An 18,856-nucleotide genomic window follows, 5' to 3' on the forward strand; every position below is an offset into this window, starting at 1 on the left:
TCGGCGAGAGGCCGCGAGACACGTATGTTGTCTGACGAGATCTGCAACGTCAAGGACTTGGTGAATTCAAACCCCTCCCTTCCTTTTTGATTATATTTCTGTTCGCAAGTATCAGCCATGGTTCAAATCGGGGCATCGAGAACTAAGCAAAGTGGAAGTGCTCTGGAGCTGGTAGTTTGCGACTGTTTGTCTTTCCTATCGGCGTCGCTGAATCAAGTGGAATTAAATAAGCTGTCAACTGAACAGGAGAGGCAATCGGAGAAAATCACGGTAAGCCATAAAGTTGAATTTTTTCAAATCTTGCTCGTGTGCTGAATGGAAGGTCTTGAGATTACTGTTGTCCAAGTCAGCATTAGTGATGCAGAACTAAGTGTTATTGCCAAATAGAATCGGAGCGTGGCTCGAATAGCTGGAAGATTAAGGAGCCAGCCTCTGTCGCACATTAATAGCAGGATTTCAGAAGCGGGCTGGTTAAAGGTTAATTGTCAATTTGCCACTATGTTCACTACAGGCAAATTACATTATGTAGGCCTATTAATTATAACTAGCACCTTTCGAAGAACAAGCGGTAAGACAGAAACGTTTGATTCAAGTATCCGTGTTGTTCAAGGCTGAACGTCTTGGTTTAGAACACAGCAGAGACCTTGTTTAACCATGTTTTTGGGGTAAATTCTGCATTTTGATAGTACATTCTTCCCATTTCAGTGTGCTTCAGGAACCTCGTTACATTTTCAAAAACTTCCAAGATCGACAAGCGTACGAATGCACATTCCCTTAAAGGAATAATGCGCTCGATCCTTTTACGGCGGATTCAATTGTTTGACGTACTCATTAGCCACTTTTGTTTTTTTGCAAACCAGAATTTTTAATCTCTCCACCCACACTCTCCATCTGAAAGGCATTGACAATGAATGCGTTGGCAGTTATCGCCCAATCTTTGTGACGCACAGCTTTTTTTGGTTTGGTTTTTTTTTCTTCTTCTTGACAATTCTCGCGTTTCACCATTGAACTTTCTTTCGTTTTCAGAGAACAGGTATGCGGAAAGACCCGGCCTGATTCTGCGAATCGTATCAATGTTGTTTAAAACTTTCAAAATTATTTTCTTTTATTTTTAATTACAAAAATGTGTTGGAACTGGTTCTATACGAAACGGCTGATCATTTACTTCCTGGTGTATTTTTTTTCAACGCCTTGTATTTCCATAATCAGTTTTCCATGGGGGAAAACCCAAAGAAAAACGCCAATAGGTATCAGCCTTCGTAATTTTGTGTTGCGCTGGCTGCGGGGAAAAATTATCTGTTCTTTGCACGCCACGCAATACATCTATATCTGTAAATTTAATATAAACTAACTAATGAAACAATCGCTGCGAAAATTAGCCATTCACAGAATTGAATACAGCGAATCGAAACTGATATTTTTCCGAATTTGAAAAATCTCTCAGCAATAACGTTTTCCGACGTTTTCTTATTAGTAGAAAACACTAGTGGGGAACCATTTTGTTATCTTCAGGGTCTGTCGGAAAAAACCTAAAATAGAAATAAGGCAGATGAAATAACAACTAGAATGGAAAGTTGTAAAACTCGTGAGCCATACAGGATTTGGGATCCTCAATCTGCTTTTTAACCTTCATATTATGGTAATCACGACTTAATTTTAGACCTTTTATAGGTCATCAGTGAACTAAATCTCTTGTTTACGAAAAAAAAATTATTCAATGAGTAAGAATTAAGATACCAACGTTATTCTGAATTTGGAAAAACAAAATGCTATCTAATATGGAAATGAATTTTTTTTTAATATATATTTTTGGTAGCTTGGCTGTAATTACCATAAATCGGCTGACCAATCGAGTTTCTGTCATTTGTCAACTGTTACGTGAACAAAGTGGACAAGACCTGCTGACGCTGCAACTATGGCGATTCTCTTTCTCCTCTTTCTGCTGCATTCCACGTTAACGTCGAGCGCTCAGTTGACGAACAACCAGTCAGATTTCTATTCCTCCGCCAACACCAAGCACACTGATGTGCGTATTTTCCCGGTCTTGGAACATAACCGGAGCGTCGTCAATGAATTGGCTGACCAAAAAACCCTATCGGCGGCTCACGACACTCACGGAGAAGAAGTAGAACATCACCACCATGGAATTCACGTGGCCAGTTGGCGCTGGGACGAAATTGGAATCTATATTACGTTCACCACTTTCATCATCGTGGCCGGTCTGGCCAAAGTGGGTAATAATTCATTATACCTTGTCCCGACCACTTTGTGACACACAATCTATTATAACAAGGGAAAGGAAAGAAATAGATTTTTCTTTTATTACAACATTCTTACAAAATTTGCCAAAAAAAGATTCGTTATCTCTAACGAACTTGTTGTAAATTAGGGGTGAGGTTGACGGGAAAGCTTGATTAACACATTAGTTTTGGGTAATGAGATTTCTCTGCTTTGTATTTTGTATTATATTCAGCCTGCTCATTTTCTTTACACGTTCTATTTGTTATGTTTTTTTCCCACCGTGTCGTTTTTATGTTTGAACACACTGGCCCATCTTCATTCCGTGCCATCATTATTATGATTTGCCTCCAGCTTTTCATCACGCGCACGTCATCTCATCAAGGATCCCGGAGTCGTGGTGAGTGGCTAAATACTGGTTTCACGTCTCTTTTCCTTTCTCCATAAATAAATTAGACCGTAGTCTCGTCTGAATTTTTGAATCATGCCATCAGGGAGTCACTGGCTGGTAAAAATGTAAAAGGGTCTGGCATAAATATCGAAAGAACAGCAGACAGATGTCAAATGCGAGGCCGCTGTGCGGTGTTCCTCCAAAACTAAATAAAGAAGTAATAATAAGTTTGGTAATCATTTCTCTACCTTGTCGTCCTTAGCTCATTTTGCTGCGTTACCTTGTAACTATTTAGACTAAATAAATTTGAGCCATGCAATCTCTAAACGGGACTATGCATCCTCAACAGTCACTTTCACTTTCCGTGCACAAATTTATATTTCGCAAGCTTTGAAAACAAAACAAAAAGTTTTGATTTTTAAAAGCTTTGCAATGTTTAATTGTTTATCCTTCAGCGAATAAAGATTAAAGACTTTTCCATCTTTATAGGTCGATTCATCACATCTTCTTTTATGTATGATATAATGAGCCGTAAATTAGATCGTTGCCGTTAGACCAAGCGTGATAGTATTTCTTTAGGAGAATGGAATAGACTATGTATCGGGAATGACTGCGCGGAAATCTTGAACCTACATATACGTGCTCAAAATGGCAAAATGTAAAAAGTCGTAAAAAGTAGGACATGTCTGCCAAAAAATAATACGATACTTATTGTTAACTTAAATAAATGTGATATCCATTAGTCAGCTCCGCTGACTAATGCTGCTGCCTGCTGCTGACTTGGCTCGTTGCCTTATATATTTATTAATAATTTCTACTTGTGACATATAGCCTAGCTACTTCCTCTCATCTGATATCCTCCTTCCGTTCTGCTGCATCCATTATTACATGTTTCCTTCCTTCCTTCTTTTCCTTTTTTTTTTTAAATTCACAAGTAGATATGAAATATAATTTGTTTGTATCTACTTGCATGTAACGCGGGACATTGTTTACACACTCGTCCAAATAGCTTGCTGATTCTGCTCGGAACAGCTGTTGGCGGAATTCTTTAGTAAGTTACATCGTCTGCTAGCTATTCTTTCTCTTTTCTTTTGATTTGTGTTTGTGTTGTCCATGTCCTCTTGGGAGACATGCTTTCTGACGAGATACTGCTGCGCAATGGCTTTATCTAATACGTAATTACGTACAAAGAATCATTTCGTTTGTGTGTCTCTCTTTTTTTCCCTGTGCCAATCTGTTCTGAACGTGATTTTCTTTGGTTGGGTGATACCACGTTCTGCAAACACGTCAACGAATGCCCACATGTGCCAATCTACGTACAATGGATGATTGCCATCGAATTGTAGTGCCAGTGGAATTCAACGCTCTGGTCCAACTAGCTTAATAAACGCTGAGGAAGCTTTCGTGTTCCCGACTTTTACGCCGAAACTTTTCTTTTTCATTCTGCTACCCCCGTAAGTAATTTTTGGTATTGTATATCTGTTAATAATGTAACATTAGGATTAGGTTAATCTATAATGTAACTGAATATCTGAATAATTTAATTTATGCATTATTGATTGTCTCATATTATTTTCGAGATTATTTTTCTTGTATTTTAATCACTGCTGCTCTACTTCATCCAAATATTCAGCATTATTCTGGAAGCATCCTATTCCTTATACGACCGAGCCTTCGCTGATAACACTGGGACAGTTCTGTTTTACGCAGTGATTGTAAGTTTTCTTTTTGCATTTTCGTTTTCTTTCGATGCGGTATAAGGGCCTGGAGGTGTCAAGAAGCCGACGATTTAAAGTATTTATTAAAGTCTGATTAGCAGTACTAGTTTATATTCGCCAGTATGTATTGTAAAAATTGTAACAAGTTTCCCGGATGTCTGCCGTATTCTGATCTTTGTTTTTTTCATTTCAACTTTGATCCCGATATCATAATAGGGTACCATCTTTAACACTTTCGTCATCGGTGAGTTTTCCCATTCAGTTATTGATGATCTTTAGATTTTTTTTTAAGCGAAAAATTTCTCCAAATTAAAATTATTATACAGGGCTCTCCTTGCTGGGCTTGGTGTCGATCGGATGGATTGGCAATGTCCATATACCAGAAGGAACGGGTGTGGAGTTGTCGGCTCCGTCATACACGCTGCAAACCACAGACTGTCTGGTCTTTTCTGCACTCATTTCAGCTGTCGATCCCGTGGCGGTTCTAGCCATCTTTCAAGAAATCGGAATCAACAAGGATCTTTATTTCCTCGTCTTTGGAGAGTCCCTCCTCAACGGTGCGTACTGATTGCGATTGCAGATTTCTCGTTCATAAACGAGTTGTTCACGTTTCAATAGATAGACAAAGCCAACATATTATACCTCAGCGTGTTTGAACGACATGAGCGACGTCACAAGCCACCCGATTAATCAAGTATTCCTTATTGCAGATGCTGTGACGGTCGTCCTCTATTCGATGATGGTCGTCTTCGCCCAAATGGATGGCAGCATCGGTGGAGAGCAGTATCTTCTCGGTTTCGTCTCGTTTTTTACAATCAGTCTTGGCGGCTTCGGTATTGGAATTCTCTGCGGATTGCTGACTGCGCTCATCACTCGCACCACGTCTGAAGTTCGAGGTATATACTCAAATGAACAATAAAGCAACCGTGGTCACGAGATATTAAAGATATCGATTTTAATATTCGGACTTGAATCTGCTGCGGCGACATTTATTTTTTATTTGTCGCATTTGTCATCAGTCGTCGAACCTTTGGCGGTACTCGGAATGGCCTATTTCTCTTACATGGGCGCAGAGCTGTTCCACTTTTCCGGAATCATCAGGTGTGATGATATCTAACCTTCGACGTCATTGATTACGACAATGACATTTTCTTCTATTGTGAACATTCAGTTGTATCGGTTGCGGCCTTGTTCAAGCTCACTACTCATTTGCAAACATTTCACGGAAATCCTTTACGACCGTCAAGTACTTCATCAAAATGCTGAGTTCCACAAGTGACTGCATCATTTTCCTGTTTTTGGGCATGGTCCTGGTCAACGACGTCCACGAGTGGCACACCGGCTTCGTCTTGTGGACACTCTTTTTGTGCCTTGCCGTCCGATTCATTGGTACCGTATACACAACCTTATCTTCCGCTGCCTGATTCGATCAATGTCCTATTTTCTTTTACTTCCAGGAGTTTTCATCTTGACTGCCATTGCCAATCGATTCCGTATCAAGCAAGTCAGCTTGCGGGAACAATTTATCATGGCTTACGGAGGATTGCGAGGAGCTGTCAGCTTCTCGTTGGTTGAGATGCTTTTGCCTAGTGACATCCAACCACGTCAGATGTTTGTCACGACTACGCTAGTCGTTATTCTTTTTACCGTTTTTATCCAAGTAATTTATTTTACCAGAAAATTTATTATTTATTCCATTTTAATAAAATGTGATTTGCATTTGATTTTCCTGATTTAAGGGTGGGACCATCAAGCTCTTTGTTCGGCTGCTCGACATTAAGAAAGATAGCCAATCGGTCCAATACCTTATCAATGAAATAAATGAAACGGTGAGTGGAACTAACTATACTAGAACAACATTTCATTCCTTCTGTGTGATCTATTACTTCTTTCGTTGATTAGATGTTTGACCACCTATGCGCTGGATTTGAAGGAATCTGCGGTCAACACGGCAATAATTTCCTCAGGGTACCACAGATTTTGTTTATGAAATTAAATTAAATAAAATGCTTTCTATTTTTCCTGGTGACAGGAGAAAATTGAGCGCTTTGACGAGAATTACCTGAGGCCAATCTTCACGTTAAGCACGGAAAAAGATCCCCTGCAACGATTGTTTGAGAAACTTACTCTATCGTATGATAACTGCGAATTTTTTAAATGTGCGTGTAGTAAACTTAATTTTGATTGTGCAGGGAACATGCGGCCAATATGTATGACATACGTGTCAAGACAAGTGAACCTACGTCTACGTCCACCAGCTTAACCGATATCGATGAAACACATCTCATTTCTGAACTGGCGACTGCCGATCCGACATCTTCTGTGCCATCTTCGAATGATGCCCGAAATTCACCCGCATTTCATCGACAATCGCAATTATTGGGCCATGGGAAACAACAAGAGAAAATGCAAGGGAAAAGCTTCGTTGATGCTGTTGCTATGTTACGTCACCAAAGAAGCGGCCATTCAGAAGGCGTCATGCCTACACATGCTCCCGCGGCTCAGCTATTGCGATCGACATCCCTCGATCCTGAAGCGACTGCTCAGGCATTCCGTAAAGCACTTCGCACCAACAGTAGTATGAATCAATCAAAACGGGTAAGAATCTAAGAATTTATTGTACAGTTTCACAAGCAACTTGAAAAACTAACGCCGTCGTTGTTTTTATCGTTCAGCTGCATGAGAAACGCAACTTGATCAAAGACGACGATTTACCGGAACCATCTAGGTGGATGGCTCTACGGCGAAGATTATCTACGGTGCCTGATTCTTCATCACAAGGAGATCGTTTCGCACAAGCTGTTTTGTCTGCCATGAGCTCTCAACTACCAGGGGGAGGTTTTGCACCAGCTGTTGGCTCACCTTTAGGTTCTGCAAAGAAAGGTAGCCTACTTCAGTCGGCTAAATGTTCGACAGAGAGTGAACGGTCGACATCAAGGGGGTCGAGCAAGCAATCCAAACTGGTTAACCCATCGGGATCTACTGTACCACTTCGAGTAATCGCCGACCGTACCGGGGAGCAAAGCACCGTGCAGCAAAGTATCAGTTTGCACATACAAGACATCGAAAAGAACGATGAACAACCGAAATCTTATTCTGCCTCCGAGACCGGATTGTAGTATAGATATATTTTTTTTCTCCATGTAGTTTTTTATGTTGTTAAAAGAAACACATGACATATTCAGAATTTGTTTCAAATCTTTCCTTGTTCGACCATTGTTAATCTGTTAATTCTTTTGTAAAGGTTCAGGGTGCGAAAAATTGTGTTAATAGGATGACATACATGATATTTTTTAGAATTTTGATTGATTTCTCTGTTCTTTGTTTTGACTCGATTCCTGACATTTTTACAATAAAAAAGAATCCGAGGCATATGTTCGCATTTTTTTTATGGAAAAATCATGAAATACACCAATAAAACTCGAGAAGTCGCTGGGACAGAATATAGTCTTCCACGGGCTTCGTTTCCTGTCTATTTCTTATATGTTCCGGTATGCAAATTGATGTGTCAGATGATGATGAAGATGAGCAGGTTTAAAACCATTCACAACAGAATGAAACTCGCGCGCTAGGCAGACATCGGATTGTTCTTGGCCTTGTGTTAAGAGTTGGAGAGCTATGTGTATGTGTGCAAGCTCCAGAGATGGCGTTGCAGCTGGTTGGTAAGTTTCGGCCTTTTAAAATACAGTAGAGCAATGTCTTGCACTTGCAGAGTTGCAGTCAATCTGTCACTGAAATGGTGAAATGCCAAATGTCAACAAATCGCTATTCTCTTTTGCTGAGTTACTAACGTTTGTATTAAATCAAACTTCTGTGACGTTGTGAAAACTCTTCATTGAGACGCGAAGATAAGGTACAGGATTATTTGGGCATGGAGGATATTCCTTTACGGGTTTCCATGGAAGATAGAACCTTCGATCATGATGAAAGTGATTATCTTTTAAGTGCTTCGGAAGAAGCAAATGTCGGGTTTAGAAGAGGTCGACGCCGAAAAAGTTATTTTGGAATGGAAAGGTGATATATTCTTTTCATATTTCGATGTTTTATTGAGATCAAATGGAAATGTCAGTGTCACTTATAAGTTTACATTAATAATGTCTCACAGCTAGGTTTTAAATGGTTAATCATAAAATTTTAAATAACACATTTTGGTTTCAGTTTCTGCAACAAACTACAGCGATGCTGCTACAGGAAAAAAGAGCTGAATTCCCGAACAGTGTGGATTGGTAGTCATTCCCAGCAGACCAAGGAAACAATGGAATACTACCCATCTAATGGAATTCGTAACCAGAAATACAATTTTTTTACTTTTCTCCCCATGGTAATGTAAATTTAATTCACTTAGACTTCACAACTATTATATTATTTTAACCAACCAATTTAAAAACTCCACTGTAGGTCTTATTTCAGCAGTTCAAATTTTTCTTGAACCTTTATTTCCTCATTATGGCTATCAGTCAATTCATCCCAGAAATTAGAATAGGTTATTTATACACATATTGGGGACCATTAGTAAGTAAAATACTTGTTTTAAAAAAGTCCTAAATTGCCTTATCTTGTTTTATGATTGTTCTGTTTTAGTGTTTTGTGTTGTTTGTGACAACAGTCAGAGAAGCAATTGACGATTTTCGACGAGCTCAACGTGACAAAGAAATCAACTGTCGTTTGTACAAGAAACTTGTTCCATCTGGTTTCGAACTCATTCCAAGCTCGAAGATCAAAGTTGGAGATCTGATTTTTGTTGATAAAGGTATTTATAAAGAGCTTTATGTAAATATAATTTTTAAAGGAGTTTATACTTAATTATAAAATTTACTTAATATTCCTATTGCTATGCATCAGATGAGCGAGTCCCCGCTGATATGGTTTTAATTAGAACAACGGAAAAGTCTGGATCTTGTTTCATCCGTACGGATCAACTGGATGGTGAAACTGATTGGAAACTTCGTCTAGCCGTGACGGACACACAGAAATTGACTTTTGACACTGATTTGTTTCAACTGAATGCCTCCGTTTTTGCCGAAAAACCACAAAGAGATATTCACACTTTCATTGGAACTTTCAAAAGGGTTAGATAGGAAACCACTTTAATAAGTTTCTATCGTTCATTAATATTTATTATTATTTTTTTTTTCTTTATTGCTGTTTTCCAGAATGACGACCCACCGATTGAGGATTCATTGAATATAGAAAACACTCTTTGGGCAAACACAGTCGTGGCTTCAGGCACTGCTTTAGGTCTTGTAGTCTACACCGGTAAAGAAACGAGGAGTTCTATGAACAATTCACAGCCCCGGAGTAAAGTTGGATTGCTAGATCTTGAAGTTAATCAATTGACCAAGGTACGGGAGATTACTGGATAGAACAAATTTTTGAAAGAAAATGACAATCCGGTTATCCTTTTCCCCAGATTTTATTCCTTGCTGTCGTTGGACTTGCATTGCTGATGATGTGTTTGAAAGGATTTCAAGGCCCATGGTATCGATATCTTTTTCGGTTCGTTTTACTATTTTCTTACATCATCCCTATCAGGTAAAAATAGTGGGATTTTCTTTTCATAAATATGAAACTGACCGAAGTCCTCTTAAGTCTGCGAGTTAATTTAGATATGGGTAAAGCGTTTTATTCCTGGTCCATAATGAAGGACAAAGAAATCCCTGGAACTGTAGTACGATCGACTACTATACCCGAGGAACTGGGAAGAATTTCTTACCTTTTATCGGACAAAACCGGAACTTTAACAGAAAATGAAATGGTGTTTAGAAAACTTCATCTTGGAACGGCCGCATATGGCACGGAAACTTTTGATGAAATCCGAACTCTTTTAGGACAGGTAACGTAAATAAACACTATCTTGTTTAGCATGTTGTGTAGCTACATCAAATAATTGCATATTTAAATAGGCTTTTAGTAGTTACTCCAGCGCAACACCCGGGCAACCTAGTAGTGGGAAAATGCGCAGGACCGTGGTAACGCGAATTGTCGAAGCGGCAAAAGCTATCGGTCTCTGTCATAACGTCACACCAATTGTCGACACAAATCAATTTGTATGCTTATCACGCCCCCCCCCCCCCCCTCCCTATTAATTTTTCAGCTAACTGAATATATATTTTAGTTGCAGGTCGATAGTAAAATTAACTACCAAGCCTCTAGTCCTGATGAAATCGCGCTCGTGTCGTGGACAGAAAGTGTGGGGCTTACTCTCATGGAACGTAACACAACGTCAATGACTTTACGTAGTCCACACAATGCACTAATGAGGTTTACGGTTCTGCAGGTAACATAAGATGATTCTATTTGCCTTATTATTTTATTTTCTAATGTTATCTGCTCGATTAAGATATTCCCTTTCACCTCCGAAACTAAACGAATGGGTATCATCGTCAGAGACGACCAGTCAGGAGAAATTGTGTTTTACATGAAAGGAGCAGACACGGTAATGAATCGGATCGTGCTGTACAATGATTGGCTCGAAGAAGAATGTGGGAACATGGCGAGAGAAGGATTGAGAACCTTAGTGGTCGCTAAGCGTCCATTGACAGATGAACAGTATTCAGAATTTGACACGCGATATCAGGCAGCAAAAATGGCTTTAACAGATCGAGCTGCCCGCGTAGCGGCTGTAGTTGAAAGTTTAGAGCGTGATATGGAACTTTTAGCAGTTACTGGAGTTGAGGACCGCCTACAGGTACTTTTCTTACTAAAATAAAAAAAAATGAATGACGCTATTAGAAAACTATTGTAGGAAAACGTAAAACCATCCCTCGAACTTCTGCGAAATGCAGGAATTCGAATATGGATGCTCACCGGCGACAAATTAGAGACTGCAATATGCATTGCTCAAAGTTCGCGGCTTGTTCCTCGTTCCCAAAGTATTCACGTTTTTGGAAATGTAACCTCGCGTACAGACACACATCAAGAACTGAACGCTTTCCGCCGTAAAACCGATTCCGCACTTATTATTCGAGGAGAATCGTTAGAGCTCTGCTTAAAAGTAAATCCTGTCACTTAAGCACTTGTTGAATTTATTCAACGAATCATCTTTTTATTTTCAGTTTTACGAACATGAGTTCATGGAGCTGGCTTGTGCTGCTCCAGCCGTTGTTTGCTGCCGTTGTACACCGACTCAGAAGGCCTCAGTCGTGCGTTTAATTCAGGAACATACGGGAAAGCGTGCAGCGGCAATAGGTGATGGCGGAAATGACGTCTCTATGATTCAAGCTGCTGACACCGGCATTGGTATTGTTGGAAAAGAAGGAAAGCAGGTAGAATTCAGAAATAAAATTATATGTGATAAATTCCTGATAATTTTAGTGTGAATTTTTTGGCATGTTAAGGCTTCATTAGCTGCAGATTTCTCCATTCCACAATTTAGCCACATAGTGCGCCTATTGTTGGTGCACGGTCGGAGATCATACAAGCGATCTGCCGCCTTAGCCCAATTTGTTATCCATCGTGGATTAATCATTTCAACGATGCAAGCTGTCTTTTCTTCTGTGTTTTATTTCGCTTCCGTTTCCCTCTATCAGGGTTTCTTGATGGTCGGATATGCCACGGTTTATACCATGCTTCCTGTCTTTTCGCTGGTATTAGACAAAGATGTATCGTCCAAAATTGCCATGACTTACCCGGAATTATATAAAGAACTAGCCAAAGGAAGGTCTTTAACATACAAAACTTTCTTCTTGTGGGTTTTAATCTCCATCTACCAAGGTAATATTATTTCTATACAACACAGGATTATGAAGTTCTACCAAATTAAAGCTAGTCATTAATACTCACGGTTTGTATAATTTAGGTGGAGTGATCATGTATGGGGCTCTATTGCTATTTGATGATGAATTTATTCATATTGTTGCAATCAGTTTCTCGGCCTTAATTCTCACCGAGCTCCTCATGGTTACTCTAACTGCTAGAAAATGGCATGTAATTATGATCCTTGGGGAACTTGTGTCTCTTGCTCTTTACGTAGCTTCCCTTGCTTTATTCCACGAGTTCTTTGGTAAGCTAATTTCTTAAATTTTTTTTTGCATTTATTTTTCTTTACTAATAATGAAATACATTTTCCTTGTTAGATTCACAGTTCATCAGGACAGCCGACTTTGTATGGAAAGTGTGTGTGATAACCGTGATATCCTGCTTGCCTTTATACATCTTGAAATGTCTACACAAGAAATTTTCACCGCCCAGCTATTCTAAATTAACCTAGTCAAATGCGGTGCCTTTGTTTCCTTTTCAATCCTGCCCCATCCCGATCGTATAATCTTGGAAACCTTTTTGATGGATACCAGTAAAGTGAAATCCAATACAACAAATACATACGTTGTGTTACAGTTCTCACACAAAAATTTATACACGCGCATAATTGAGCAATATGAAAGCTGTTTCCTGTTTGAAAGCAATCCAGCCAAATTACTCGAAGGGTTTCTATACACTGCGGCTAGTTAAGTTGGCGATTGTCATACTAGATGGCTTTAGTTGGCGATTGTTTTGACACTAGGTGCCTAATCAAATGGCAGTTTAAACACAGATAAATACCACAAGTTTCCACCAACGTGGCTTGTGTTTCTTTTATCTGTGGTTTGTGTACTTATGTTTTTGCGCAGTGATGATCGACTTCGATTTTGAAACGACTGTTACAGTTTAGTCAAATAAGTCAAGCAATTAAATTTGTTTTTCATAAAATAGTGAATCCAAGTAAAAGAGTTTGTGTAGATAGGTGTGTGAGCAGAGAACACGAATAGGTATAATGTGCTGAGGGAACTTACAAGTTTTTTCAACACATATTGTTTTCTTATTTTTTTATTGTACTAATATATGAATGCATGTCATGACTCATGAGCATGTCTACTTTTGATTTATTAGTAGTAAAAAAATTGTTATTATCTTCGAGAAGAATACATCCTTGACATCACAACAGCATTGCATCTGTTCAGTCTGATATCCAATGTGTTTGGATAACACACTGTACATTGAAATTGTCTTTAATCAGGTAGCACCTGATTACCTGGAGGAACTGCTGCCTTACTCGGTAGAATTTGATGTACGTTATGTTTGAGACGAAAGCCGAATTTTGAGATTATGTGTCGTCACTCTTTGTACGCTAGAACTAGAAGGTGATCGTCCTATTGTTGTCAGGCTTGTTTTATGTATTTATTTAACAAGCGATCTCCCACTCAACCGGACCGAAATGGTGGGGGTACTTTTCGGATCGTAATCCGGAAAAGAACTTTACAAATCCGGACTAGGTCTAATCTGTTCAGAATCGCAAGGCGATTCCAACGGAATTAAGTCCGGATTTTTATCTTTTCCCGTTCACGAGATAATCACGGTTGAAAATCGTGAAATATCACGAAAACCCAAAGTCTCCCCGTCCGACTACATCGCTTTTAGCCGTATATTCGACTTGTAAAAAAAAACTAATTAATACAAAATGTAGCCCTTTCATCCCTCTTTCAGAATCCAAAAGGATTTTTTATAATTCTTTGAGATGTTTGAGATATCACGATTTTCGTGATACCCCCATTTCGACACATTTTTCAGGCATTTCATTCGGCGTTGCCGATTGCCGTATATGTGACTTCGCCCCCACTCCTTCGCTTTTTCCATTGTTTCCTATGTATCAAGTCCCATCTGTATCGATATACAAGGCCTTGATTTGAGGAGGATCTCAAAAATCAGGTTCGTCTTGATAAATAGTTACCATGTTAGAGAACCATTTAGAAACCAGAAGTACAGAAAGAATGAATAAATTTGGGAAAGGATCGGATTTTTACAAATACGGAAAATGAGCAATATTTTTAATTAATGAATTAATTAATGAGTTAATTATGTTACAAAGACTTACTTTTAAAACCTTGAGCTGAAGTTGTTTTCAGAATGTTTCAGAAGGAACCCGTAATGAAGCTTGATACATACACACACACTCTTAGTCTTGGAAAGCAGATATGACATAATTTTGTCACACTTAGACAGCTTGCCGATTTGTAGATCACACATTTCCTTGGTTTGACTTCTCTGTTGCAACCGCGTGTAACACAAACAACGAACAACCACACTCTTCGAGCTTACAACTTACAAGATACAAAAGAATGATGTTTTGACCGTTTTGACTTTTGCATTTGGGGAGCATTGGCGAGCAGACGAACTTTCGTGGAAATTAAAGCGGCGTTGCCAATTACGTTGCTAATTACGCAACTCAACCGCCTAATTTTTAAAAACCCGCAATCTATTTGACAAGTCTCAAAACTCAGTATTTGAAGGACTGGTCTTAAGATAATGTGTTAGCAAGGTATCCGAAGGTATGTTTGTGATTTTTTTTCATTTAAAAAATCAAAATATGATATATGAGTAATATGACCTATAAAAGATTGGAAAAACAATTATATTAAATCTACTAATAGCTTTTTTATTAAAGCTTAGTTCAAAATTCAAATTAAAAATACCTATAGTTTTGCTTCGCTACACTTCACATTCCCATTATCTGATGACGAAGATCTTTTAACAATGCTCTTCTTTTGATCTGTTACAAATTGCGAAATTATTGCTCGTGCTCCGCAATCAGATGCAAAATTTTGTATATTTTCCAATTTCAAAAGTTGTGTAAACATGAGGAATATTGAATGTAGGGAATATAATTAAATCAAAGCAAAATAGTAACGCATCGATAACTCGATATGCATAGGAAAGGGATCCCCTTTTGACCTTTTCACACATCAAAGGGAAGAAATCAAGATGTTTAAATGATATAATAGTAGCTGACTAGTCAGTAGACATCGATTACTGTGTACACGACCGAGACGAAATTGAGAAGTTGAAAACGTAACATGGTTTTACAGCACCAAATGCTAGTATGGATACAAACAAATGTAGACAGTTTTATCACTTGAAAAACCGTGAAGATATCATCAAATACTTAAAAGAAGACAAAATATGTAAATGGAAATTGTTATGCAGAATCACAATGAGTTTAGATAACAAATAGTATTTAAAAATCCAATTTCAAATCATATATCATTCGTCTGGGCTTCTAGTCATAATCGTGAAACATTGACATAATTATCTTCGAAAACATGGAGGATTGCCTCAAACGTCTTCAAACGTCCATTGCCGAATAATATTCTTTGGTTGCCAAAAACCAAGTTCAGGGAGGGTTATTTTTCTTTGGAATATTTTTGCCTGGTTTGCTGGATTTCTCCAACCTGTATTACACTTCACTAAAAAGAAAAAAAAAATTAATAATGAATAAAAAAAATGTTTTAAATCAATCGCTGTCTTAAATCTGTACACTTACGAGGCTTCCATAGACGTGTCTCCCATTATAAGATCTTTCATTCGGATTAAATCCGCTCGCGATGGTTTCCCATTAACCGTTGGTGAAGTAGCGTTTGGAGACGAGCAACATTCTGCGCCGGAAACGGTGATTTGCACCGACGAAATTCCGTCGCAAACCTATTTAAAAATTTTATAATTTCTATAAGACTATTTTTCCAATGCCTGATGAACATTGAAGAAGCTACTTTTTGAGTAGACCATTTGACTTAGAGCTACTATGGCTCAAAATATATAATCTTTTCCAAAAAGAAAAATGCAAAAAGAAATAATTACTTCTGAAACATCAAGTCGAAGATCTCCTGACAAAGGCAAAGATGCCGGTACTGGTAGACTTCGTGGAGGTGGCAGCGGTGGCCCTGCTCGAGAGCACGGCTAAAAGAAAAAATTCAGTCGTAAAAATTATTCATGAGAAATTTGATGAACAACAAGCTATAGAATAGGCCTACATACCAGAATATTGTGAGATTGTTTGTCTTGGAAAGGTCGCACCTGAACATTAGTTCCTTCGGTCTTTGGCAGTTCAGAGTTACAAATGTACGTTGATGAGATGTGCATTTTATAATTGACATCTGGTTCAAGTTCCAATACATCTTCAACCTCCGAAGCAGTGCTCATATGCAATGACCCGGTGCTACTAACACCACTGGAACTGAAGCTGAGCATGGAATCAGAATTGGTGGCGCTTCCTAAAACGCGAAACAATCAACACACGTCTCATTTTCATGTAAAATCTTTACTAACCCATTAAACCAGAACGAAGAAGTCTACTCGTCGACAAGCTGGAATTGGGCGACACTGTTTGATTTGCTTGCTGTCCATAGTTCCAAGAAAGGCGTTTATGAATACTGTGGTTCTTGGCATCCTGTTTCTACACAATGCCGAAAGTGACGCCAAATTTCATTAATAATTTCTTCGCTTTCCAAAGGATAATTGTGGATAAACGAATATTACTTTGATGTCTTCGATGGCTCCAGCAGTGTGATATCTACGATGATCCAAACGTTCATTCCTCGACAAACGCTTGGCTAGCGCCGCGTTCAAGAGCTGCCGATGTGAGTCTTCGTATTCAGCATCGACTAGCTCGTCTTCCAGTTCTGCACCGACTTCGTTTAAATCAAACGATTCGGTCACGATTTCCGGAGTTGTGGGACCAATCCCGTCTAAAATTAGACAAGGGGAAATATATAACTAACTGTAACACGCAGTTCGAAATGGAACAAAAGCCAAGTCATCTTCTACGAGCGATGACCATATTATAGAAGAAAAGCTTTAGTGAGATGGCATAGTCAGCTCAACGTACTTGTCAAGTTTCTTAGATCCACATTAGGATTGGTGGCTTCAACCGTAGCCGAATGTTGAATGGTAGAATCAGAGATGTTGACATTAATGAGTCCGGCTACGGAGGCCAAACGACGGGTTTTAACAAGGGGAGGATTGCGGGACTGTGGGACGGGCTGTGCTCGGGTCAGACCTCGTGGTGAAGGCGGAGGGTATGAAACGCCCCTCTGATTTAAAGCAGAAGCCGAGTGGACGCGGCCGGACACACTAAGCGACGACCCTATTAATAACACCAAAGCAAAAGCCAGCAAGTCACATATGAGAAAATTATGCCAATAGGTAAAACCAGAAGTGTATCTATTTAATCCAAGCTGAATCACGGTCAAATGATTCTCTAACCAATCAAAAAGAAGTCCAATAAATTGTACCAAAAGCAAAAAGGAATTTCAGCATAAAATAAAAAAGAATCTTTCGGAAAAAATTCACATGATTCTCGAGAATTTGTTATCGTCTTTCTCTTTGAAAAGTAGGAGTAGCGAAATCTTAAAAAAATAAACGGAACATGTATTTACCCTGTCCTGATGAAGTTCCTGAGGCTGGAGTGATCGGAACGGGTACAGCAATCGACAAAAGATTCGGCAACGACTGCCCTTGATTGGAAACTGCCTTGACATGAGGAACCTGGACGGTCAGCGTGTTCGGCGTGGGAACAGGTGACATGGAATGATGGAGCGATCGGCTTATTATGGAACGTCTAAAAAATAAAATGACGTATTTAGAATTATTAGATAAGCAGGGTTAATTTATGTATACGATGTATTTCTTTTCAAATCATTCAAATTGTATACCTGTCGGAACGTGGAGATGGGATTTGCTTGGCCGCAGTAGAAGGTGGATGTGGTCCACTTTCTTCGGACGACGCACTCGAAGCTCGTTTAATCTCCAGCGACTCCACCAGGTTGCCTCGATTAACATTTGATGGATCGTTCATATCGACTGAGCCGCTACAAGGACAACAGAAATTTCAAGCAAACGTAAATTAGTTTATAGCTCGGCAACACAAAACTCGCAACAAGGAAATGGGGAGAAAAACAAAAGAGACAAATAAATACGTAAGTTGTAACAAAACTCGGCGTGCACTTACACAGCAACATTCAACTCGTCATTCTCAGCAGTCAAGAACGGGAGCGATGGGCTGATCCTGTGCGGTAAACATATAAACACGCCACACATGCCAAAATAAAAATAAATGCAAACTTTAAAAAAGGCATTCAAAAATATCAAAAACTTATAACTTTCTATGAACCAAATCAAATCAGAAAAACAAAAACAAAAAAAAAAAAAAAAAAAAAAAGGGAAATCCATTTCCACACTCTTTGACTGCTATGGGAAAGTAAAGTTAAGCTACTAACCTGTGCGAATTAATTAACGAGGATCCACGGCTACCCCGGCTTGAACCTCTGGGACTGCGCGCCACTAGCAACGCAGAATGAGGATAATCAAGATCGTCGTCCTCATCGTAATAGAGTGAAGGATCGGGATGGGCGGCCGTGGCAGCAGCTGTCGCTTTAGCATCACGATAAAGTTCTTGTGATTTGCGAAGATGCTCCAGCCACACTTTGCTCTGTTTAGGTTCGGAGGCGTGTAGAGAAAAGGCAGCCGACGCCGTTCCCAGCTCGTTGAGATAGACAAGGCCAAGACCGGCGGGATCGCGCGCCAGCTCAATCACAACCAACCGGTCAACCAAACAAGGTGGCCTAATCACTTTGACTCTTTCTGCTTTGCGGGCCACTGGTTTGCAAATGAGCAGAACGTCAGTGAAGAGAAAACAGTGGACGTCCATCTTCGAGGTTCCCTGCCAAATTGAAGTCGAATTGGCGTTAAATGCACCTGTCTT

The 18,856-nt window shown here is 39.3% G+C and overlaps 3 protein-coding genes across 14 annotated transcripts in view; 2 read left to right on the top strand and 1 right to left on the bottom strand.

Moving 5' to 3' along the window:
- Positions 1-98: 98 nt before the first annotated feature.
- Positions 99-7,772, top strand: LOC124340867 (Na(+)/H(+) exchanger protein 7-like). 2 transcript variants are annotated; one of them, XM_046793613.1, is made up of 17 exons: positions 99-270; positions 1,817-2,234; positions 2,593-2,638; positions 3,639-3,680; positions 3,976-4,083; positions 4,263-4,344; positions 4,564-4,591; positions 4,674-4,904; positions 5,058-5,243; positions 5,367-5,448; positions 5,519-5,736; positions 5,805-6,007; positions 6,087-6,176; positions 6,250-6,315; positions 6,380-6,480; positions 6,540-6,945; positions 7,023-7,772. In XM_046793613.1, the coding sequence occupies exons 2-17, from the start codon at positions 1,916-1,918 to the stop codon at positions 7,464-7,466; spliced, it is 2,652 nt and encodes an 883-aa protein (XP_046649569.1). In that variant the 5' UTR covers positions 99-270; positions 1,817-1,915; the 3' UTR covers positions 7,467-7,772. The 2 variants fall into 2 exon arrangements, with proteins under 2 accessions (XP_046649569.1, XP_046649570.1); XM_046793614.1 differs by having other exon boundaries at positions 1,879-2,234.
- Positions 7,773-8,042: 270 nt separating this feature from the next.
- On the top strand, positions 8,043-12,680 carry LOC124340829 (probable phospholipid-transporting ATPase IIB). 2 transcript variants are annotated; one of them, XM_046793544.1, is made up of 16 exons: positions 8,043-8,361; positions 8,506-8,668; positions 8,746-8,859; positions 8,929-9,097; positions 9,190-9,416; positions 9,501-9,689; positions 9,758-9,879; positions 9,937-10,180; positions 10,251-10,394; positions 10,469-10,624; positions 10,688-11,035; positions 11,093-11,341; positions 11,403-11,612; positions 11,685-12,060; positions 12,146-12,349; positions 12,423-12,680. In XM_046793544.1, exons 1-16 carry the CDS (start codon positions 8,219-8,221, stop codon positions 12,554-12,556), a joined length of 3,192 nt encoding a protein of 1,063 aa, XP_046649500.1. In that variant the 5' UTR covers positions 8,043-8,218; the 3' UTR covers positions 12,557-12,680. The 2 variants fall into 2 exon arrangements, with proteins under 2 accessions (XP_046649500.1, XP_046649498.1); XM_046793542.1 differs by having other exon boundaries at positions 8,044-8,361; positions 10,463-10,624.
- Positions 12,681-14,907: 2,227 nt separating this feature from the next.
- LOC124340783 (pleckstrin homology domain-containing family G member 5-like) overlaps positions 14,908-18,856 on the bottom strand; it is an 88,803-nt gene continuing 84,854 nt past the window's right edge. For 8 of the 10 annotated variants that reach the window (XM_046793427.1, XM_046793426.1, XM_046793428.1 and 5 more), the window contains 11 exons: positions 18,372-18,814; positions 18,104-18,160; positions 17,808-17,963; positions 17,532-17,713; positions 16,982-17,239; positions 16,633-16,841; positions 16,423-16,549; positions 16,132-16,367; positions 15,955-16,053; positions 15,641-15,798; positions 14,908-15,563 (listed from right to left, as the gene is read on the bottom strand). In XM_046793427.1, coding sequence (XP_046649383.1) covers positions 15,554-15,563; positions 15,641-15,798; positions 15,955-16,053; positions 16,132-16,367; positions 16,423-16,549; positions 16,633-16,841; positions 16,982-17,239; positions 17,532-17,713; positions 17,808-17,963; positions 18,104-18,160; positions 18,372-18,814 — 1,935 coding nt within the window. In that variant the 3' untranslated portion in view covers positions 14,908-15,553. The remainder of the gene's footprint in view (positions 15,564-15,640; positions 15,799-15,954; positions 16,054-16,131; positions 16,368-16,422; positions 16,550-16,632; positions 16,842-16,981; positions 17,240-17,531; positions 17,714-17,807; positions 17,964-18,103; positions 18,161-18,371; positions 18,815-18,856) is intronic. The other 2 variants (XM_046793424.1, XM_046793425.1) reach the window with 2 other exon arrangements.

Source organism: Daphnia pulicaria, chromosome 5 (assembly GCF_021234035.1).
Source record: "Daphnia pulicaria isolate SC F1-1A chromosome 5, SC_F0-13Bv2, whole genome shotgun sequence".
NCBI lineage: Eukaryota > Metazoa > Arthropoda > Branchiopoda > Diplostraca > Daphniidae > Daphnia > Daphnia pulicaria.